The sequence below is a fragment of the Canis lupus genome, chromosome 32 (genome assembly GCF_003254725.2).
Source record: "Canis lupus dingo isolate Sandy chromosome 32, ASM325472v2, whole genome shotgun sequence".
Lineage (NCBI taxonomy): Eukaryota > Metazoa > Chordata > Mammalia > Carnivora > Canidae > Canis > Canis lupus.
Genome location: NC_064274.1, coordinates 28,207,432 through 28,231,702, shown reverse-complemented (window position 1 = coordinate 28,231,702; position 24,271 = coordinate 28,207,432). Strand labels below are relative to the sequence as shown.

Below are 24,271 nucleotides of genomic sequence, written 5' to 3'. Positions count from 1 at the left end.
CATCTTTATTTTCTTAATGTGCTTCATTTGGGCATATTTTATTCAAGAAAATAGAAGACACTGAAAAATACAGAGGATTTTTGGATTCACATTTTTCCCCTAACCCTTGGATAGTCACTAGATGGCCTGCTAGTATTGCATTTTAACTTGGTGTGTTATGACATAAAGATGTAGGCTTCTTGCTGCTGGTTTTAATCTAAAGTGATATTTTAAATACTGTTTTTAAGTCTACTAGATTTACTAGTGCTATAAATTATTTAAAGGTTTGTCTTTTTATGAAATGGTGGTTTAGTGCTCTAAATGGATTTTATACTGCACATAAAAACCTGACTTCGCAGCTCAGTTTTAAAGTGTTGCCAGAATGTCGTTTGGTGTTCATGCTTTGGATGCATGTAGTTTAGATAATAGAAATTTAATAGTTACATAAAATATGAATGAGCTCTAGCCTTCAAATCTGTTGAGCAGATTTGGCTCAAGAAAAAAGTACAGAAAATACTTAATGGCAAAACTTAGAATGTGGAATCACTATGTTTATTAACATGTTCACAGTTCTTTAGGAAGATTTGAAAGAGAAGACAAGAATAGTACTATTTTCAGGTAGTGAATGTTCTGTCTGTTGGTCCAGATAAAAACCTAACAACTGTCCTTTTGAACAAAGATTACAGATACAGTATATGTTAGCTCTTAGATTGTGTTGAGTCAAGCAAAAAAAGTTTTAAGAACCCATGTAACATTTAGAATTAATTTACTATTTATACATTCATAATAAATATTTCTAGGCCTACGTGATTTATAGCATGTGAAATGTTTACTGACCCCCCCGCCCCGACCCAGGAGCCCCCCTTGTATTCTCTTTACCCATAAATGCTAGGTGATTGTAGTGCTCCCAACATTGGTGGGTGAGAGGTTTAGGTATATAAACACTTGCTTTTGGCCTGGCTTGTGGTCTGTTTTTGTTTTAAAGGAAATGCTATGAAATAAAAGGTCTTATATGTACAAGTTGAAGAAGAACACTTTGTTTTCTAATAGCTGACTGTGTCTCTGGAAATCTTAATGAATCCCAAATAAAATGGACAACTCATGTGGCAGGGACTTCACATTATGTTGTCCAGATATCTTGTCTTACTTTGAGGTGGTTTTGCTCCTTTTAGATGTTTAATAGTGGTTTTGGAAACTGAGAAGATTTGTCAGTAGAATGTGCTAGAAATTGGGTGTGTCTATGTTTAAAAATTATGTATTCCTGATAGAGAGTTCTCTTCTCTCTACACATAGAATCTATATAGAACTTGCTTCCTTTGAGCAAATATTCCATGTTCCTTTCAATTCATGCTGTTAGGTTTGTGCTAATCAAAAAATATTCACTTGATGTAATTTTTTTTTAGACGAGAAAAACAGTAGCAACCTCTTGAACTTTTGTTTTACTTCAGTTAGGCATCAGAAGAATTTATATTTAAGTTGTGAAGCTAAGATTCATTTAAAAATCTTGCTAGATGTGAATTTTGAAAAGGGAACAGTTGTGTGTAATGTTTAATAATGAAAAAAATTATTTTGACTCAAGAAAATAATTCCCCCTTTCTTGAAAGGAAAATGATTGTAGCTTCTTTGTTCATGCGTATAAAGCAGCACATTAACTAAATATGTATTTATCCCAAATGTATTCATGGACATACGAGTGCACAAAACATTGAAAAAATGATTTAGTTGAGCTGATAGTATAGATATTACTCTTTCATGTTCCAACTAGTTCTCTTGGAGACACATAGATTTGCTCACAAGTTATTTGTATATTTGTTTTCTTAGGATATGGTTGGAGAGAAAAGATGTATAGAAATATTGTTAGTTCTCAGTTCTTACTTTGAACATCTTTTCAGAGGGAGTAGATTGACATGCGTAGGTGTAACCTCCAGTGTGGTTGTGGAGAGGAGAGATTCCAGGGTGGAGATGGGGAGCACGGACCCAGCCACATGCCTAGAGCATCAGAGTGGGCAGTGGGCACTGCTGCTGTTAGTATTTGTAAGCTGAATCTAGTGATGCTGGCTTAGGAAACCAGCTAAAAAATGCCCGTTGCATCCAACAAAGATCAGGAGACTCATCTGTTGGATGCTCTCCTCTGGCCCTCCAAAACTGTTGACAGTTATCAGCAGTAAATGAAGTGGAAGAGAATAGTCACCCCTACAACATAAAAAAGATTTCCTATCCTTAAAATAATGTAGGCTTCAGAGATGGCAAAGAAAACTTTATATAGAATGGTTGGTGTCAGTGAAATTCTCTTCCCTGGAGTCCCTATGTCATTTGTTGCATTACTGGATTCTGGGTTTTTGAAGTTCTAAGGGGTCCAATGTGGTGGAAATGGAGGTTTTCAATTTATTCATTGTAATGTGGTTTGGAAAAGTTTGAGAATTGCTCACTTAACCTTCTTAGAAATGTTAAGGCCTAATTGAAATGTTGAGTATCTTTTACTTTTTGTCTAGAACTTTATCAACACATAAAGATCACCTACCAACAACCTTGGGAATTGTGAATGTTTAATAAAATCATGAAGATTAACTAAGGACAATTTGTGTGACAATGTTTCGTATCTTAGTTTTCATGAGAGAAGCAGTAACAGTTATTTTTTATTTTTTTGGAGGAGAATAATATTGGAACCTCAGTTGGAATCCCAGTTCTAACATTTATCAATTAACTGGGTGACCTTGGAAAAAATACCTAATTTCTCTGGCTTCAGTTCTTTTGTTTGTACAAGAAGTAATAGTGCCTGTCTTAGAATTGTACTGAGGATTCTCTGAGTTAACATGCATAGAGTGTTCAGAACAGCTCCTGGAATATAGCAACCACACTATATTATTTATTGTGTGTTAAGTGTATTGGAAGACAGAATAGCAGAGATTCAGGGCCAGTTATTAACCTCTTCTGAGCCTCAATTTCCAAATCTGTTCAAGGATAAGATTTCTATCTTCCTAGGTAGGATTGTATAAAGATTAGGGGATCCCTGGGTGGCTCAGCAGTGTAGTGCCTGCCTTTGGCCCAGGGCGTGATCCTGGAGTCCTGGGATGGAGTCCCACATCGGACTCCCTGCATGGAGCCTGTTTCTCCCTCTGCCTGTGTCTCTGCCTCTCTCTCTCTCTCTCTGTCTCTCATGAATAAATAAAAAAAATCTTTAAAAAAAACCCAACAGGATTGTATAAAGATTAAATGAATTCATCCCTATGAAGCCCTTGGGACAGTGCTGATATTGTAGTAAGCATCCAGCTAACATTAGTCCCTGCAGTTCAGGTATTTTGAGTTACCAAATTTCACAACAGACCTGTAACATATGTGCATATATGTCTCTTTGGGACACCTGAGAAGGAGATCAGTTCAGAGGTCTTTGGTAACCTGCTTAGGAGTGCAGTGGTAGAATTTGAACTCAGATCTTAGGTGTAAACGTCAGAAATAACTAACCTGTAGACCCCTGTTAATTTCTCTTGCCTCCTTTTGGCTTTGAAGATGTGTCTCTAATGTTTTGTGATTAACGTATTTAATTTTAAGTCTGTTTTGTGAAACTATATTATACTCTTCCTCATGAAAATCCTAACAAATGCCTGACTTTTTGTGTAATTTAAAATTATAGTTGATTCCTAGTGTGGAGGATTTTAGTTCTTTATTTTGCAGCTGGAAAAATGGGTATGTCTCAAGACATCTTTGAGAGCTTTACATATCCAAGAAGCTAATTGAACAGATAGAGTGCGTGCAGTTCTCTTAATGCATGTCATATTGTTCTTGTAGGAAAAGTTGATTCTGAATTTTTATTTTCTAGTTGGTGAAATAATAGGTTTTGTACAGATTCCTGAAATGACCAATGCCCTGTAATGGGAAGGGAATATATAAAAATGACAATGATAACCATATGTGCGATGATTTGTTTTTCTCAATTCCAAATTCTCTTTACTGCTATTTTATAATTTAAATGTATTAATAATTCCTGGAATTATTGCTTGTTATTGCACAGAATGGAATAGATTAAGCTATTTCTTTTGCTAGATTATAAGAAGAGTATTTTTTTTCCTTCCAATTTGATTGAGATAAAGTTGACATACAGAGAAAACAAGGGACTTTTCTATATGTGATTTCCTCTTCAGGTACACTGTGAAATCAAGTATCATGTATAAATTGTTGATGTATATTTACCACTTCTTTGACCCCACTGGTAAAATTTGAGACATGCCCTCTTTAGCTTGGCATTATTAGAAATATGCTTTAGGGTGCCTGGGTGGTTCAGTTGGTTAAGTATCTGACTCTTGATTTCACCTCATCTGGGACCGAGCCCTCCTTGGGCTCCATGCTGAACGGGGGGTCTGCTTGGGATTCTCTCTTTCCCTCTTCCACCACCTCCTACTCCCATGTTCACGCTCTTGCTCTCAAAAAAAAAAAAAAAAAATCTGCCTCATTAATACAAGGTTGTATAGTATTTATATCTACAGAGAAAAGAGGCAGCTGGTAGAAGGTGTCTTTCTTTCCTTCATCATTGTCTTCAGTGCCCTCATGTAGTATTTGCCCTGTGAATACAACGAATAGCCTTCAGCTGTGGGTGCCTGCTGGACGCTTCATTGGCAGAAGGCCTGGAAGGTATATGAAGTGCCCTGTGTGGTGTATGGTTTGTTTTAGGCACTCATTTTTCCACTTTCCTCCTCCTGTGAGCAGTAGGATGCTCAAGGGACAGAGGGGCCCCCAGAAAGTACCCTTCGTATCTGCCTACCAGGAACAATGAGTTAAACTTGGTACTGGAGCAAGCTGTCTGCCCACTTGCCTTTCTCTTATCTTCTCTTCATTCTCTTCCTGCATGTCCGGAACTGTCCTGGATTCCTTCACTTTTTCCTGTTACGTTTGAATTAATTCCTATCTTCCTTCTTTCCTTCCTTTCACTTCCTTCTTCCTTTCTTCTTTCTTCTTCTTCCTTCTTTTTTCTTTTCTTTTCTTTTCTTTTTTTCTTTCTTTTCTTTCTTCTTTTCTTTTCTTTTATTTCTGTTCTTTCTATCTTTCTTTCTCTATTTATTTCTTTCTTTCTTTATTTCCTTGCTTTTCTTTCTTTCTTCTTTCTTTCTCTTCCTTCCTTTATTTTCTTTCTTTCTTCTTCCCTCCCTCCCTGTATTTAAATTTTATTAGTTCTTTTCTCCTTTCCTTCATGTTTACTCTCTTTATTCTTGCATTATCATGAGAAAGATCAGAGGCCTTGAATTACCAGTACGAGCAGACTGATTCTGACACATGATTTAGCTGATACTGAACTGCGTCTCTTTTGTCCAATTTTGGAAGGAGAAATGTGAGAGAATAAATCTTTCTAGATTTTTCAGGACCCACAGGGGCTGCTTGAGTAGTGACATCAGGCCTTTCATGAGATCATCTAGCTTTGATACACATACCTGACTGCTTTTTTTCTCTACTTGAAGATATTAATGTAAGCCCAGATATAAGTTGGAAGTTTCTTCCCACAGTTAATGGTCAGGAAAGTAGCAGGGTATGTCTTCAAAAATCTGATTCTTCCATTGATATTTACTTTGAATTACTTTTGTTGTTTGCATTTTTTTTAATGGACTATTTTTTTAGAGCAGTTTTAGGTTCGCGCAAAACTGAGTGGAAGGTAGCGTGAGTTCCCATTTACCCCATTCCCCTCCCTCACAGGCATAGCCTATCCTATCAACACCCCTCACCAGAGTGGTACAGTTGTTACTGTTGATGCACCTACTCTGATACATTGTCACAAATTCATAGTTTCCAGTTGTACTTCTCTAGGTTTTGACAGATGTGTAATGACACTTTTGTTACAGTATCATAATTTCACAGCTCTAAAAATTCCCTCTTCTTTGGTGTTCACCTCCCCTCTGCATCTCCCCTCTGCATCCCCCTGGCCTGTAACTCCTGGCAACACTGATGTTTTCACCGTCTCCATAGTTTTTCCTTTTCCAGAATGTCGTATAGTTGGGATCACACAGTATGGAGCCTTTTCAGCTAGGCTTCTGGTACTTAGTAATATGCATTTAAGGTTCTTCCGTGTCTTTTCATTGTCTGGATGTAACAGTTTATCCATTCACCTACTGAAGGACGTCTTCACCCACATTTGGTGTTTCAAAGTCTTGGCAATTATGAATAAGGCTGCTATAAATGTCTGTGCAGGTTTTTGCATGGATATAGGTTTCAGCTCATTTGGATAAATACCAAGGAGCACAATTGCTGAATCGTATGGTAAGAGCATGATTAGTTTTGTAAGAAACTGCCAAATTGATTTCCAAAATGTTTATACTATTTGCATTCCCATCAGCAGTCAGTGAAAGTTCCTGTTGCTCCGGAGTCTCACCCACATTTGGTGTTGTCAGTATTTTGCATTTTGGCTAGTCTAATAGGTATGTCATGTCCTGGTATCTTGTTTTAATTTGCATTCCCCTGATGACGTGATGTATTATTTTATATGCTTATTGGTCATTTGTATATCTTATTTGGTAAGATTTCTGTTCAGGTCTTTGGCCCCTTTTAAAAAAAAAATCAGGCTGTTTGTTCTCATATCACTGAGTTTTAAGTTCTTTGTGTGTTTTAGAAAATAGTCCTTTTTCAGATAAGCCTTTTGTAAGTATTTTCTCCCAGACTATGGCTTATCTACTCATTCTCTTGAGAATTTATTTTGAATAATAAATAGTGCTTGGATGAGATACATGTATGAAAAACCCTTACTCATTTTGCATGCTTATAAAGGTGACCCTAATAGATTTGGCTTAAAAAAAAAGTTGAAGTAATTAAACACATTTAGTAATTATTCCTCAAGGTCTGACAAAGTATTGTGAGCAAGCCTGTAAAGATCACCTAAGGAGCTGTGTTGTGGTAGTCACAAATACATTTCTGTACATTCTTAGAGATAAGCACTGTCCCAGTGTTGTGTAAATGAGTACTTGGAGTTCAAACTTCTAGGCTGCATTTCATGTGGGATCAGAAAGTACTATTTCTCCAACCTCAACAGTGGGAGTAAAGCTGACATACTCAGAGTACCATGTGGCATGACCGAGAAGGTAAGGTGGCTGTAGTGACACTAGGAGTAAAGATGTGAAAGAATAAAATGGCTTTGTGACCTGTTAAAGATGATAGAGATTATATTTAGAGTGATTTTGTTTCCAAATTCTTTTTATTGTTACCTTTTACTTGAGGTCATCTGTTGTTTGCAATTGCCTGATTTTGACATATGTGGCACATTCTCAGAAGTATTGTTTTTCACTAGGTAATGGGACTTGATACTTAAGGACTTCTTGTATGTGGGATATGTGTATGTGCTGAGAGTGGATCCCTGACATTATGAAAGTTGACTGGGGAGACACAATACATTCAGAGCCCTCTTTTATACTTCATTTTTAAAGTCTCATTTTGAAATGCTATTGTTCATTAAGACACCCTTTGGAGAACTTAATTTTTTTTTTCCTTTAGAGAACTTTAAGTTGTTGAATCAAACATTTAATTCTACTTTTTTTGTTATATAGGATATTGTACCTGTGGATGCTTCTTACGAAGTAAAAGAATTGTATGTGCCTGAAAATAAACTCCATCTGGCAAAAACAGATGCAGAAACATTACCAGCCTTGAAAATTAATAAAGTAAGTGCTTTTTTGCTTTTCATACCAAGTGATTTAAACTTATATATAGTTTTTATCTGTAAAATTTGTTTTATAGCTATGTTTGAGGGCATGGGTGATGGTGGTAGGGGGCATAGTTGTGGCTTATGTCACAATTTCCTGGCATGGGAAATGTATTTAATTTGTGAAACCATATTCCCCAAATATCATGGCTTTGATTTGGTTTTAGTCATAATATTGACCTTTTTTTTAAGTGCAGGGAAGAGGGAGAGAAAAATCTTAAGCAGGCTCCATACCCATCATGTAGCCCGAAGTGGGACTTAATCTCATGACCCTGAGATCATGACCTAAGCTGAAATCGAGTCAGAAGGTTATCTGAGCCACCCCCAGTATTTACCTATTTTGAAATAGCAAAGGCTAAAGATTGTGTAAAAGTTTAGGGCTTATCAGAAAGAATGGTTTCTTAAAGCTTCAAAATATTATAAATATAATTAAAATGAACATTTTTCCTTCCAAACATGTTTTATAATCCTGTCAAAACCCTGAATTTCTTTTTTAAGAGTAATTCTGTATATATTTTAGTTCCAATGTCATTGATTGTCCCCCCCCCCCCCGCCCAGCTTCCCCACCCAAAAAGAACTATTGAGTTAAACTAGATATGAAGACAAGGGAAACTATAATTTACCATTTTCAAATATTAGAGAATTTTAAGCTTTATCATTTAGAAGTACTTTAAAAAGGGGGAAATTAAGGACTAAGATTCTGGATCAGAAGTTGAATTTTCCAGCCTTTCTTTTAGTTAGTAAAAATCCACCAAATCTTAAAGGGAGGAGGAAAAGAAAAAAATGCCCACCAACAAACTTCTAGGCTTAGAGAAAGCCACTGTTAAGTGGCTTTTTAAGTGGCTTTTCAAATCCCTGATTAGAAGTAGATTACTTGATGTACTTTCTGTCATTGGGTCTCTGACCAGAAGCTAAGACATGCTGGGGGAGCAGAGAGGGAGAGTTGGATAGCAGAGCCATTCAGGAACATGATTGTTGCAAAGGAACAGATGTTGTCACTGACATACTTTGCATGGAATGAACACACATACATGGTCAGAGAGAGAGAGAAAGAATATGAGAATGAATGAATATGAATCCGGATCAAACTCTGCAACCCAGAAACGTAGTAGTGCAACCCAGAAACGTAGTAGCTCTGGTATAATATAGTGGTTTGTTTTTTTGCATGGCAGTATGAGAAGTAATTAATGAAGAAAATCATCTTAAAGTCAAATAGTGTATTAGTGTGGGATGCCATAACAAATACTATACACTAGGTGGCTTAAACAACAAAAATTATTCTTCTCACAGTTATGGAGGTTGAAAGTCTAAGATCAAGGTGCTGGCTGATGCAGTTCCTGGTGAGACTGTCTTCCTGGCTTGCTGACAACTGCTTTACTCTCTGTGTTCTCACAGAGTGGAGAGAGCCAGATCTGGTGTCTCTTCCTCTTCCTATGACGGCACTAGACCTGTTGGATTAGAGCCCCACCCTTATGACTTCATTTAACCTTGTTGCATCCTTATAGGCCACATCTTCAAATATAGTCACATTGGGGATTAGGTTTTCAACATATGAATTTGAGGGGGACACACACATTTAATTCATAACATATACCGTCTAAAATTGGATTCCAGTGGAGACAAATAATGGCCATTGTCCAAGGCTTAGGAATAATTGACAAGAGGAAAGCTTGAAAGTAAGTGAAACAGTTTGGTCTTGGTATACGATTTTTCCTGTGACTTGAAGGAGGGGAATACCTGTTATTTGAATGTGAAGTGGAATACCCTGGCCAATATACTTTGGGAATACAGAGTAAGCTACATTTTACTGCACGCTACTTGGCCAGCTGCTTCCTCTTTTCTCATTTGAGAGCCACTGATGCATGCTTGTGTGCATGTGTGCACACACACAATATATGCACACACGTATTCAGTTAAAAAAATGAGCATATCCAGCTTATGTTACATAGTCCATCAATTCCTTAATGTTCTGGTAGGAGATGCTAGATATCTTAAAGATAAGAAATGATAGAATTTTTGTGAGATGAGGGGTACTCTTGCCATTGGTGAGGCACTTGTTTCGGTAAATATTTTTATGTAAAGTTTGTTTTAAGGCAGTAGTTATCAAAGTCTAATTTCCAGACCATCTTTGTTAGCATTTTCTGGGGACCTATTAAGAATACAAATTCTTGGGCCCAGAGCAAAGTGATTGAAATAGAATCTGTGAAGATGGAACAATCTTTATATTAATAAAGGCCTTCTCAGGGTTTCTTATAACATATTAAAGCTTGAGAACCACTAGTGTAAGAGATGCTATTCTTATTAGAAATGCTTTGAAGCCTAATGTTATTTAATGCACATTTTCCTAGTGCCCTTAATCTTTATTAGGTTTTGATAATCTGTAATCATTCTTGTGGTATTTGTTTCTATTGCTTTAAAAATTAAACTCCTAGAGGTTATTACTGCTTTTGTTCGTAAGTATATGAAGTAGAAAACTTTACGGTCTCGTTTACTAGGTGGATATGCAGTGGGTGCAGGTTTTGGCAGAAGGTTGGGCAACCCCACTGAATGGCTTTATGAGAGAGAGAGAATACTTGCAGTGCCTTCACTTTGATTGTCTTCTGGATGGTAAGACTATTTACATTATATAGTACATCGAGCACAGAAGAGAAATTACACAGATAAATCACTTTATAAAAAGTAGTGGTGATGTCTTTAATGGAAGTAGCATTTTAAGACTAAGTTATAGTAGTACTGAATACTTTAAGTGAACTGTGAGATCTTTTTTTTCCCCGTTTCTTTTCCTGATTGTGATTTATTGTAGAGAGAAAAGGAAAACCTGGGGATAAGGGTGAAAATGGGTTTAAAAAGCAAATATAGTTTCCTTATGATGTATCCACCAATCACTGTGAGAAGCCTGTCTTGAAAAGTGCACATCTATTCTGAATTTTGCTCTACTGAGAGATCCATGCTTGAGTGTTCTAATAAGGAATCAGGGAATCCCAGTTCCCTCTGTACATTAGGTACTAAGGAGTCCTGAAATAGATGGTTAAAGGGATGGTTCTTTCTCCTCTTAAAAACACACACAAAAAAAAAACTTGCCAAAGAAATTGATGTTTTGTATATTGTAATGACAGTTCAGTTACCTGAAACTTTTGTATACTGTTGGTAAGATTAGTTTATTACATTAAAGAAAATGTTTTTACATGTCACAGAGCCCTACTAAATTGCTACCATGTTCTTCTGTTATGACTTCTGATATTCTGAAATCAATTTTAGAAATTATAATTCCTAATCATTCTTCTCAAGAAACTTTATCACAAGAACATTAGTGTTAAATATTGCTTTTTAATTTTTCTTCCTTGGAACCGGTGGTTAAGTTTTTGTAGACTGCCTCCTTAGTCATGATTTAGTCTGGGTTTGATGCAAATCTCCCTATTAATTTTCCCTTTTCAACACTACCTTGTGGTGGTAACTTTAAAGCAGCCACGCAGTTATCATGGGTTTTGTTGACATCTTCAGTCCAAAGAAGGCATGCCATGACTTCCAAAAAAGTGTGCTTTTATTCAGTACATAAATAAGATCCACATATGAATTTGAGAGTGTATTTTATTTTTCTAAGCTGGGCAGAACAAGTAGAAAAAAAAACAACTTTCAGAGCTTGAAAGGTTGGAAACTGAGAATGTGCTTTTTGTCTCACTGACCATACATTTTGGTTCAAATAGAGGCGCTGATTACTTCCTTTGTTTCTTGGCCAGTAATTGCCAACATTCATTCAATTCTGATTAAAAAACAAGGAAATAAAAAAGACTTGAGTGTTTTTGTCCTCCTATCACAAGGAAACCCAAGTATCCCAGGTATGCTCAAGTATACTTACCTTGCCACTCAAAATATCAGAAAGGATTTAGATTTTCCTGGAAAGTCTCTTAGACATAGTTCTTTGTCTTACTCATATATTGGAGGTGCTCAGCATATTTTTGGTGACATTAGGCTTAACCAGTTGAGTTTTCCTTGTTAAGCCATTTCTTTTACTGCTGTGATTTTATACCAATTTTTTCTTTCTGAAGACTGTTTTCATGAAATGTTGTGAAAAGTACATTGCTACACAGTGTTGATGCTCTTAATTTTCACTGTTTTTTTTTTTTTTTAACCTATGGAGTTGTTTGTTCTCTTTCCTGATTTTCTGTGCCAGGTGCTGTCACCGGACCCATAAATCTTTCATTATTTGAAGAGTGTCCACTGAAGTGAAGGGTGGACATAAGTAAGGCCTGTTGAGTAATCCAGGCTGTGTGCTTTATATTCTTTTGTGCCCTGCAGGGGGTGTCATTAACTTGTCAGTGCCTATAGTTCTGCCGGCTACTCATGAAGATAAAGAGAGGCTGGACGGCTGTACAGCATTTGCTCTGATGTATGAGGGCCGCCGTGTGGCTATTCTTCGCAACCCAGAGTTTTTTGAGCACAGGAAGGAGGAACGCTGTGCCAGACAGTGGGGAACAACATGCAAGAACCACCCTTACATCAAGGTCCTGAGCAAACTTTACCACATTTTAAGCTCAATTTGCCAGTAATGTTTGTGTTGAAGTGTGGACATTACCTGTATGTTGAGTATCCTGTTGGAATTGTTAGTATTTTGCAGAATGAATATTGGATCTTTGATTAGTGTGTTGAACACATGATCTTGTCATTTTGGCTCAGATAAATATTTGTTCAGTAAATCTTTTTTGTTTGTTTTAAGAGGGAAAAAAGGGGATGGCTGAGGGAGAGGGAAAGAAAATCCTAAGCTGGCTCCATGCCCATTGCAGAGGCTGATGTGGGACTTGATCTGATTCATGATCTGAGCTGATATCAAGAGTCAGATGCTTAACCAACTGAGCCACTCACGCACCTCTAGTAAATCTTTTTTAAACATCCTCTGTACATTAGGTACTGAGTTAGGTGCTACTTCTGGGAATACAGGGCTGATGTACACAGTGGGCACAGTCTTTACATGTTTGGAGCTTACTGTTTGGTGGGGAGCAGACATCATGTACTGTAGGCTTTGAGGGCAGGGTGCTTTGGGAGCCAGTGGCAGGGTGATTTTATCTAGTCTGGGCTTCTAATTGAATGTTGTGTGTCTGGTATGAAAGCATTGAAATCCAAATAATCTTTTCAAAGGGCCTCATATTTTATGTGTTGTATTTGAAATGCCATCACTGAAGTAAAATTTTTGTTGTTTTAAAGTACACTCTGACCTTTGAAAGAAATTAAGTGAAATTTTAGTAGCTTTATCTAGAAAATTTTTATGACATCTGTTTAGATGTGAGTGTGCTAAATCTCGTGAAGGATAAAAAATGATAAACTTTTTAAAATAGGGAGATATACTGCTTTAGACAATAGGAGTTTGAATTAGTCATGGTGTCAGTCCTTCAATGTTAAAATTCTATTATTAAATAACAAATAGCATATAGTTTACAAAACATGATTAGTTATGTAAATTTTTTGAACCACATAGCAAGCCTATATAGTGGGTGTCATTTTCATTCTATGCATAGAGACATTGAGACTTAACTCGTGATCAATGTCTTGACTGAAATTATGCAGCTAATAGATGGGATGAGGGTCTGATTTGAATTTAGAACTTTGGCCTTCAAAGCCATCTCCCATAATCTGTAATAGAGAGCAATTATTGGTGTATGTGCCACTTTTATTTAGAGTAATCTGCGAGGCTTCTTAAGATAGTCCCTGGTGTACAACTTTGAGGAGCCAGCAGAATTTTGATAGGAGGAAACTGTCCAGTTGGAGGGAGTTGGAGGAACAAAGACTCCATGCATTTGAGAGATGGCTGGTTGTTGAGTGGGAGAGAGGACTTTGGGAAGACAGAGGGCTTAGCATTCTACCCCTAGATGTTAAAATTTTGTTCAGTTACAATAATGTTTTACATGTATTTATGCTTCATGTGTTTCAAACCACATTTCTAGTGTTTGGTCCTTCCAATGATCCTTGGAGGTAGAATCCTGAGGAGTCTTTAGGCTGGGTTCAATTTGCCCAGAACTGTAGAGGTGCCAGTTAGGAATCAGGATTAGAGTCTGTCCTAGATCTTTTGTGCTGCTCTGCCTTGCTAGGAGTGGAGAGGTCACAGGCAGCCTTGGTGAGTATGAGTGAGTCACAAACAACGTGTGGTGCTTTAGGAAGCTTGGCCTGGGGTTCTTGTGCAGGGTGTCCCCAGCTCACTCCGCTTGCACCAATACTGTCTAAGCTCTCGAGGTCTTCAGCCTAGATGGATACAGTCATGTCCCAGCTGTGATCCTACTTCCTCATGCCCACTGTAGTCTGTTTTCCTTGGAGCAACCAGAGTGAGCCTTTAAAAAAATATATATATATCTGAGCATATCACTCCACCTTTTCAAACTCTCCAGTGGTTGCTCATTGTAATTAGAATAAAATCCAAGTGCCTTACTATGGCCTGCAAGGCCCAGTAGGGCCAGCCCTGGCCTGCTTATTCATGGTCTCTCTCACTCTATCTCTGCTCCTCTTTCCACTCAAGGACAAAAGCTCCAGGACTTTGTTTCTGCTTCAGGACTTTTTACTTGCTGCCCCTCTGCCTGAAATATTTTATCTCCGTTGCTGGATCTTTTTAGTCATTTCAGGTTCAAAGCCACCCTCCTCAGAGAGATCTTTGTTGACTCCTTTTTCCTAAATGGCATTCAGGCTGCTCCCTGGGTGTTGTGCTCCACTGCCCTGGTTGTTTCCTCTGTAACACTCATAACTAGCTGACACTTGTCTGATTTCTACTCGGTCTGTCCTACTAGAATGCAAGCTCTGTTAGGGAAGATCTTTCTCCTATTTGCTGCTGCATTCCCCAGTGCCTAGCGCAGACCCTGGCATGTACCAGTTACTTGATACTTACTGAATGAATGGTTTGATGGACAGGGAAGGACTTTCTAGCAAGCAAGACCAGATAGGGAGGGACTACAGCAATCTAGGTATGTTATTAGCATATAAACTGAAGCAGGGGAGTAGGGGGCAGGGGAAGGGTGAGCTTGAGCTGTGCTACATAGAAATGAACAGGTCCCAGAGGTAACATCCATCCTCTCAAATGCAGGGAAAGAACATTAGTGAAGCTGTGGGAAATTTGAGGTGGTGTGAGATCAGAAGATATGAACTTGTGTCCATTAGCATACAACAACAATGAAGAGAATGTGTTTGTTACTTAACGATCATGATTATTCATGTTGGTTTTGTTTGCCTTTCATATATAAATATCATAGTTGAATCACAAAGCCCTCTGAGATGTTATAAAATACATTCTAATTTTAAAGCATCTCTAATCCCAATTCAGTTGATAAACCAAACTGAGTTGATAAACCAAGTTGATAAACTAAGATTTACCATTGGTCTTAAGATAGTAGTAATTTACAACTAACTATAAATAGCTTGTATGAGAGATGTTCTTACTTATTTTGATCTTGGTTTCTGTTTAAAAATTTCTTTCTTATTCCTCCATTAGATGGTTATGGAACAAGGAGATTGGCTGATTGGAGGAGATCTTCAGGTCTTGGACAGAATTTACTGGAATGATGGTCTTGATCAATATCGTTTCACTCCTACTGAGCTAAAGCAAAAGTTTAAAGATATGAATGCTGGTAAGACATGGATCTAATTATCTAACATGGGACTACTTGGAATCTTTTCTTGATGGGGATGTTCTAGAAGAATTTTTCTATTTGCTTAAAAGAGAATATTGAATAAAGATAAATGTAGCTGTGGAATATGTTGGAGAAGTAATTGATCTAGACCTGCCTGGCCAGTTTTATTATATTGGTGTAATTTGATCTAATGTGATTTTGTATACTGTGTGGGAGATGGTTGCCAATAACAAACTGACGTTTTATTTGTGTATTAACTCATATGCTAAAGCTGAATAGAACTATTGAAGAGAAATCATTGGAGTAATTCACTGGTGTGCTGTATATTTCAGAACATCTTATGAGTTTAATGTATCACTGCAGAAAATAATAGAATAATAATATCATGTTTGCTATTCATTCAACAAATGTTTGGTGTGCATCTTTATGCCAGGATGCCGAGTCCTGGGGATCCATAAATAAATAAGACAGGAGGTTATGGTGTAGAAGAGAAAGACATTAAACAGATAACAGGAAAAATTGTTGAAGAGTAGGTTAATAATGTTTTCAGATTTCTGGATTAGGATAAAATGGAGTTGTACAAGTAGAGTCTATATAGATGCTGTTCTTAATATTGTTTAATAAAATACTCCAGGATGGGATTTTTATTAATCCGACAGTTTGCGATTACCAGATCTTTCACTCAGAGGTAGGTAAATGATGTATTTACACTGGTGCACCCACACTAAGAAATCCAAGTTTCTGTGTCAGGGACTAGCATTTACTATAGAGTTTGGGAGGCTTTTTTAAGGTGGGAAGAATTTGAAAGATCCTGCAATCATGCAACCAATTAATTCTCACCTACTACAGAAATGGTTAAGCCCTGAGCATTGGTGCTGCTTTTAAAAAATATTTTCTGTGTAGAAATAAATGGAGTGGGCATGGCCAAGAAAAGTCTGTTAATGTGGTTGCTTTTTAAGGAACTAGCTGGCTACCCAGCCATATTTGTTAACCAGAAACCCCCTTCCCAGGTGACTACAGAACCTGGTCAAGAACACTCGTTTCATGAGTTGTGTCTAGCTTCTGTGAACTCCAGATCCTGATAGTCATTTAGTGTGCACACTGTCCCCTGCTTCACGACCTAGAAATCATGTGGTTGTGGAGAAATTACTTCCTTTGTAAGGCTCATTTATTCCAGTTGTAAAAATGAAGACAGTAGTAGTACTTAAAGAATAATATTTTATTTTAAAAAGCGAAGTGAAGGGGGTGCCTGGGTGGCTCAGTTGGTTAAATATCTGACTCTTAATTTTGGCTCCTGTCATGATCTCCAGGTTGTGGGATTGAGCCCCACATCTGGCTCTGCACTAAGTGTGGAGCCTGCTTAGGATTCTTTCTCTCCCTCTCTCTACACCCGCCCCCCCCCCCCGACCCCTGCCACATGCTTACTTGCGTGCATGCTCTCTTCTCTCTCAGAAAAACAAACAAACAAAAAAATGAAATGAAGTAAGTTGTGTAAGGTGCTGTAAATGGCACCTGGTCCATAGTAAGAGGTTAACATGTCATAATTTCTGAGTCTGAAGCTAGTCTCACCTGTATTTGTGTAGAGGTTAGAGTACTTTGCTTATATTTGAAATAAGAGCTTAAAATAGGTCAGGAACTAGCAGCCACACACTGTTCAGAGCTGTGCAGTTCCCACCCAGCTTGCCTCATTTATTCAGTTTCTGCTTCGCCCGTGAACAGTATCTGAATGTAGGACTCCTGTCCCTCCGTCCCTCCTTAATGTCGCTCATCTCTGTATCTAAAGCATAGCTTAAACTATTTGTGCAGGAGTTTCTCTGAATGCTACATGTGGTGCCTGCCTATTTATACTACAGTGTGTTTTCTTTTTTGCTAAGATGTTTTGGACCCAGTCAGAGGGGAGTAGATCATGATTGCTGTAAGTTAGTGAGAACACCTCATTCTCTTTTGCCAGCAGTTTATGGGTCCTAGTGTAAGTTTTGCCCATTGAATTGTAAGAGAGAGGGGCTTCTAGAAGAGGGTCTTCTTCTTGAGAAGAAACTGGCTTAGGACAAAAAGTTGTCTTTTCTTATCATTTTTCTTCCTGCTTTGGATGCTATCATGGAAGGCTACAGTGCTTGGAGCTCTGGTAACTATCTATGAGAATCCATGAGAATCTTACCCTGTCTGAATTTCTGATCCAGTTCTAGAATTCCCTATATCCAGATTTCTTATTCAACGACTTAATGTATGTTTGAATTGTTTAAGACACTTCTAGTTGTATCTTATTTCATTTGCAACCAGAGTAATCTGATGGTTTAATACATAGAGGCTTTTGCCTTTTTTTTTTTTTTTTTTTTTTTCTGGTGAACAAGAACATGTTTGATGGAAGATGTGCTGAGACCACCTCATTTACTTTAATTTTTTGCCAAAATTTAAATTCATAACTGTAATTCATGTTAGTAAATTAATTGTTGGCACTGGTGAGGAGTCTTATCAAGGAATTATGCATAATTGGAATCTTTAATATTACATCTGTTTTTGACTCTTCTTTGGGAGCCAAACATTTTAAATCATTTAGAGAATTTGTTGCATAATGAGTGATTGCAACTTTGTTTAAAGTAGCTGAGAGCCAGTTATCCTTACATCAGACAACAAAGATTGTGGAATATTATTTTGTTTACTTTTCCATTTTAGACTAAGGCAAATAAGCAACAGACCCAGAAGTTTCCTTTGTAGTTCTTGTTCCCTTTTTTAGGAGGGCCATTAGTAAGTCCTCTGCTTGGAGTCTTCTGCTTTCTGGTACATAGTTCAAGGAGAGAAAACAGACTATTTTTTCTTTTACCTGGGGTTTCTTTTCCTACCTCTTCCTCTTTTTCCTCCCCTCCCCTTTTCTTTTTTTAAGATTTTACTTATTTTAGAGAGAGAGAGAGTGCGCGCGTGCATGGGTGCGCAAGCATAAGCAGCAGGAGGCAGGGACAGAGGGAGAAGCAGACTCCCCACCGAGTAGGGAGCCCAATGTTGGCCCATCCCAGGATGCTAGTAGGATCATGACCTGAGCTGAAAGGCAGATACTTAACTGATTGAGCCACCACCTTGTCATTGAACAAGAATTTTGATTACCTGATGTGAGCTATTGTCTTATGCTCATTAGTATGATCAGTTTTGCTATTCTGAGACTGTTCTGTAGCTGGAAGGATTCGGCAGTCTTTAATAGCCACCTCAGTGATTGCAAGGTGACACTGTTCCAGAGGGCAGGTTCTTTGAATCACTGATGGTTGGCTACTATCCTGGAGAAGGATAGGTTTCACTTAAGCCAAGTAAGAGCCAGTTAGTATTTATTACACACAGAATACTGCTATTTTGCTGGACTACCAAGGGGAAAGTTGACATAACTTCTTTCAGGCTAATACTAGTATCAGATTTGAAGAAATCTGAGAAAGCTTTGTAGAGTTAACTACAAACTACATTTTATTTTTTACTTTTTTTTTTTTTAAGATTTTATTTATTCATGAGAGACACAGAGAGAGAGAGGCAGAGACACAGGCAGAGGGAGAAGCAGGCTCCATGCAGGGAGCCTGATGTGGGACTCGATCCCGGGACTCCAGGATCACGCTCACGCCCTGGACCGAAGGCAGGCGCTAAACCTCTGAGCTACCCAGGGATCCCCCTATTTTTCTTTTAAAAAGATTTATTTATTTATTTTAGAGAGAAGGAGAGAAAGAGTATGTGGGGGTTGGGGGAAGGGAGAGAGAACCTTAAGCAGACTCCCTGCTGAGTGTGGAGCCCGACATGGAACTCGATTTCATGATCCTGAGATCATGTCTGAGCCGAAGTCAAGAGTCAGATGCTTAGCCAACTGAGCCACCCAGACACCTCTACCTACAAACTACATCTTAATGAATGGATGGAAACATTTGAATGATGTTTTAGGCAGAGTTGAGAATGATACATGAGAAGGCTGAAGCAGAAGCAGATAGTCTCTGTAGGCACTAAACTTTCTTGAGCACAAATAACAGAGAGCTGAAGATACTGTAATCTAAAGTGTGGGCAACTTCTGTCAGTCTGATCAAGGCTCTCAACAGAATTTAACAAAGCAAGTCTTTGAAGAAGGGTGGCAGGGTTAAGGGAACCTGAAAGGAATGTTGAGACCATGTTGTGTTACCACTCCTGAGGGCTCTGGAAGGAGAAAATATTTCTGAAGCTGGATCAGAGATGCTGGAGCTGTGAGGAGGGGCAGTGACTGGAAGCTGGCGGTAGGGGGATGGGAGTATGGCCAGAATCACAGTGCTAAAGAAGGATGATGCTACTGGGGCAAGAACTCCCCCCAACTTTCTCTATTCTTTGGTTGCCTGCTAATGTTTCCCACATGCTGGAGGCAGGAGCACAGCTCCTCTCCACTATCTCCCCCCAAACCCTGACACACACAGACACAAGACAGAATAGACAGGAGGGGGGATGCCTGGGTGGCTCAGCGGTTGATTGTTTGCCTTTGGCTCAGGGCCTGATGCCGGGGTCTGGGATCGAGTCCCACGCCGGGCTCCTTGCAGGAAGCCTGCTTGTCCCTTGCCCATGTATCTGCCTCTCTCTCTGTGTGTCTCATGAATAAATAAATAAAATCTTGAAAAATAAAAAAAAAAGGAATAGGAGGAGAATAGAGAACAAGCAGCAGAGCCCAGTTGACAAAAAGCTTCATATTCAGCATTATTTTTTTAACCACAATTTGAAAGCATTTCTAGGCTTAAGAATGGAAATCAAGGGATCCCTGGGTAGCGCAGCGGTTTAGCGCCTGCCTTTGGCCCAGGGCGCGATCCTGGAGACCCGGGATCGAATCCCACGTCGGGCTCCCGGTGCATGGAGCCTGCTTCTCCCTCTGCCTAAGTCTCTGCCTCTCTCTCTCTGTGTGACTATCATAAATAAATAAAAATTAAAAAAAATACTTTAAAAAAAAAAAGAATGGAAATCAATTTATTGCTCCCATACTTTGGGGTTGTAAGAGTACCAGTTTGTGAAAAATGCCAATTAATATGTTCATATTTACTCAAGTGACCTGTCTTATTAATTTCTTTTTCCCCCTCATAAGCAGCTTAAGTAAAAGAAAGACCAGTAATTTATGACCGTCCAGAGGAAGGAGAGGAAATCAAACTCTTTGTTACTTCCAGCTCTCTTTAAAAAAAAACAAAAAAAACTCCCACCAAAGACAAACATTAAACAAACCACCTTTCCTAATAGCTCTAGAACTGTTGTACTCTAGTACTCTTATTCAGCTACTATGTGGACTTAGAGAAGTTCAGAAATGCCAGGTACTAGAACTTTGGATTGGATAAAGTGGCAGATAATAAAGTTTGGGTGGGACTGGGAGACGAGACTTATTAATTACTACTGTACGTAGGACAGTTTTACAGAGAAGAAGTTGAAACGGGAGGGAACAGGGAAATGTAACTCTGATTTAGTGGTTGGAATGCATACCAGGGCTCTGACTGTGGGCAGCACAGCAAAGCATAGTTCTGAGAGATCTGGGGGAAGGGTGACTAAGAGTCAGGAGCACTTTCCTGCTCCTCACCTTATTGTTGATTGGAACAGCCCTCCCCTGAGAGCTGAAGTTGTCTATGGGCACTCGGCTGAGAAGTTGCAGAGCAGGGTCCGAGCCAGGTTCTTTGCGCCATGGCACAGCAATGTTTGCTGGCAGTGATGTGTGCAACCCACGTCCTGCATGAATCCAGGGAACTCAGTGCTCATCCTTTTCCCACCACTGGAAGAGCTAATGGTTGCCATTTCCTTCCCCTGTCACAAAATCAGCACATGCTCAGGAGAACTTTTCTCCTTTTCTTCTTCCTCTCCCATCTTCTGGAAGGAAAGATACTAGACCATACTTGTTTCCATAGTGTGTTGGCTGTTGGACTAGAGGGAAAGGAACAGAACCTGCATTATTGGGCTGTCTTTTTACTTAGACATGAAATATAGAAGGAGTAGGTTTTGGAGTTTAGACCTGCATTTGGCTTGAGTAATAGCGAAGGTGGAAGGATTGAGGGAATGAGGACAGTAATGAGTAATATATATTGCAATGCTTTCAGTCATAAGTCGCTATAACTGATGAATTGGACGGTAAGGATTAGAGATGCAGCTAACAGAAGCCATCTGTATGTGCGTAGTAATTGAATCCAGGTGAATGAATGAGTTTCCTGAATGAATCCATGAGGAACTTCTAGGACTCAGAAATGAACCTATTGCTCCAAGAGGACCACAAGATGTCAGAAACAGGTGATTGACCCAAAATGGCCAAGCAGAGTATAAAATGTCATACACATATGATTACAAGTGTGTAAAAACATATGTATGAGGAGAAAACCAGGAGATTGTGCAAAACAACCCAAACCAGCTATGTTAGGATAGTGCATTGTGGGTAATCTCATCCCCTCTCCCAAATTTCTTCAGCGTTTCATGGTTTTTACTTAAAAGGGTAAAGAGGAAGATAAAATAGAAAAGGCTAGTGCCAGGGTTAGCAGGCCCTGAAGCTGTGAAGACTGTGGGTTGGTGTTTGTTGTCAGGGGCAGTGGAGAGGACAGGAAGGTACCTGCTGGATTTGGCAGGGGTCTCATACTCATGAAGTAATGTGGGAAGGAATTGGTTGAGGGATTGAATAGAGAGTCCCATTCTTCTATCACTTGATCCTTCCACTGTTACTAGACTTACCTTCTGAAAACAAAGATGCAGTCATGTCCTGTTGGCGTTGAAGGACATATATTCCTTTGATCACACATTTATCCTCTGATTAGTGAATGCTTATTTCTCCTCCTCTGATTATAGATTGTAAGCTCCTGGGGGCAGGACCATTTTTACTGTTGTCACCTCAGGGCAGCATATCTAAAACAGCATTTCCATTCTGTCCCAAATTGGTTTCTTCCCTGCCTCATCCTGCTCTGGGGGCTGCATGGAGTCTGGATGGAAGAGGGGGCCGGTTCATAGCCAAGACTAGTGAAGAAGTGATAAAGGTTGATGTGTGCACCAGTAGTGGAGCAAGCGGAGCTGAGATGTAGGGACAGGGTGATTCACTGCACATGGAGGACGAGGGAGGGAACCGAGTCCAAGGCCCTGAGGTGGATAATGGCTCTGTGCACTCAGAGGGGGCTGGAGGAGGCCCAGAGACCAACAGGGAGGCTGGCAAGAGTAGAGACGCAGATGCCCATGCAGTGCTAGAAGGCAGCTGGGGAGTCTGTCTGGAGCTTAGGGGAGAGCTTTGGTCAGAGGACACAGATTTATGAGACACTAACATACAGCCGTGCTTGGTGCACCTCAGACATGGAGGTATGGGATGAAGAGAGGTCTGAGGGAGGGTGTATGCCTGTCTTCACTATTGCCATTGTGTGGGGCCTTACTCACCAGCCTATAGATTGTGGTCTGTCAGAGGAGCCTGTCCATATCCGGGGTGGGGGAGGGGTGTGGAGAGATAAATTAAGTATGTGGAATGGATGGTAGAATTGGTGGAAGTTTTATTTTATGTGGAAATGGGGGAACATGTTCCTCAGCAGCAGGCTTTGGTTTTGTCTTCTCCACTTGCTGTGCTCTGCCCCACCTCAATCCTGCACAGTCCTGTGGAGACTGATTTTCTGTAAAACATGACTGCATGACTGATTCACTTACAGCCTCTGTTTTGTACACAGTGTCCTTCCTAACCTGGCATTCAAAATTCTACATAATAATCTCGTGCCAGGTTTTGGATCCATCTTTGACAAAATGGATGATTCTCTGTTCCCTGGATACATCTCTGTTTTCCTGCCTTCACACTTTTTCTCACACCAACCCACTTGGTTGCAGTGCTCTTTTGACTTCTGTCCTCCACATTTCATTTGTCTTTCAGAGGTTAGTAAACAACAGCCTGTTTTTATAAATAAAGTTTTATTGAGGAACGGCCTTACTCACTGGTTATCCATTGTCTGTGGCTGTTTTACACCACTACACCAGGGTTGGCATAGTTGTAGCAGAAACCCCCGTGGCCTGCAAAGCTTAAAATAGTCACTCTGGCTCTTTATGGAAAAAGTTTGCTTTTTATGCATGGTGTCAGCAGCTTCACAGTATACCCTGTAGAAGTCAAGATTATAGAATTCCTGGGGCACCTTGATGGCTCAGTGGTTGAGCATCTGCCTTTGGCTCAGGTCATGATCATGGGGTCCTAGGATCGAGTTCCGCATTGGGCTCCCTGTGGGGAGCCTGCTTCTCCCTCTGCCTGTGTCTCTGCTTCTCTCTGTGTGTCTCTCATGAATAAATAAAATCTTAAAAAAAAAAAAAAAAGATTCTAGAATTCCTGGTCTTTTCCCAGGAATATGGGGACAGAGAGCTAGAAAGAGATGGAAATCATAAATGTTAATATTAAATTTCAGTAATTTTGTAGATCATTTCCCATTTTCAAGCACAGTTGAAACCACGGACTTAGGTAAAACAGTCTTAGACTAAGCTATAAGGAATTATAAGTAGAAAGACAAATATTTGACACTGATAGTGGTGTGACAAAGAGGAAATCACTGTCCTTTAGAAAGAGGATGAGGGTGTGAGGCTGTAAGTATTAGTGGCCCCAGGTCCATAGTGGCCCATAATTTTTTTTCCATCCTTGCTAGCAAATTAATGAACAAAAATCTAATAGTGATGCATATTAGGTTGTGTTAGCTGGGGCAGCACCCTGGGACTGTAAGCTTCCAGTGGATCAGGTACTCTTATTACATCGTTCATCCATGTAAGTTCTCTAGTGGAGAAACCAGATGGTAAGGATGAAAATACAGTCTGGAACTAACAGTTAAAGCCATTTGTGTAGTTCATTGATAAATAGTTAAGAGGGATTAAGTAGAAGTTTAGGAAAGACTTGGTAATATTGGCAAGAAAAAAATGGGCAGACTGATCAAATGGTCATTGGATTTCTGAGTAGAACTAATAAGGAAATATTTCTACTTGGAAGAAATTTTGGCAGTGAAGTCCTTTATATGCTGCTAATGTGAACTTTTACTAAGTCATCCATCTTCACTTTATCTGTTAAATGTCCAGTGTGGAG

The 24,271-nt window shown here is 39.2% G+C and overlaps 1 protein-coding gene across 5 annotated transcripts in view; it reads left to right on the top strand.

Annotated features, from left to right (window-relative positions):
* PAPSS1 (3'-phosphoadenosine 5'-phosphosulfate synthase 1) overlaps window positions 1–24,271 on the top strand; it is a 98,830-nt gene that overhangs the window by 40,472 nt on the left and 34,087 nt on the right. For all 5 annotated transcript variants that reach the window (XM_025465831.3, XM_049105024.1, XM_025465830.3 and 2 more), the window contains 4 exons: window positions 7,497–7,610; window positions 10,147–10,258; window positions 11,948–12,153; window positions 15,117–15,252. In XM_025465831.3, coding sequence (XP_025321616.1) covers window positions 7,497–7,610; window positions 10,147–10,258; window positions 11,948–12,153; window positions 15,117–15,252 — 568 coding nt within the window. The remainder of the gene's footprint in view (window positions 1–7,496; window positions 7,611–10,146; window positions 10,259–11,947; window positions 12,154–15,116; window positions 15,253–24,271) is intronic.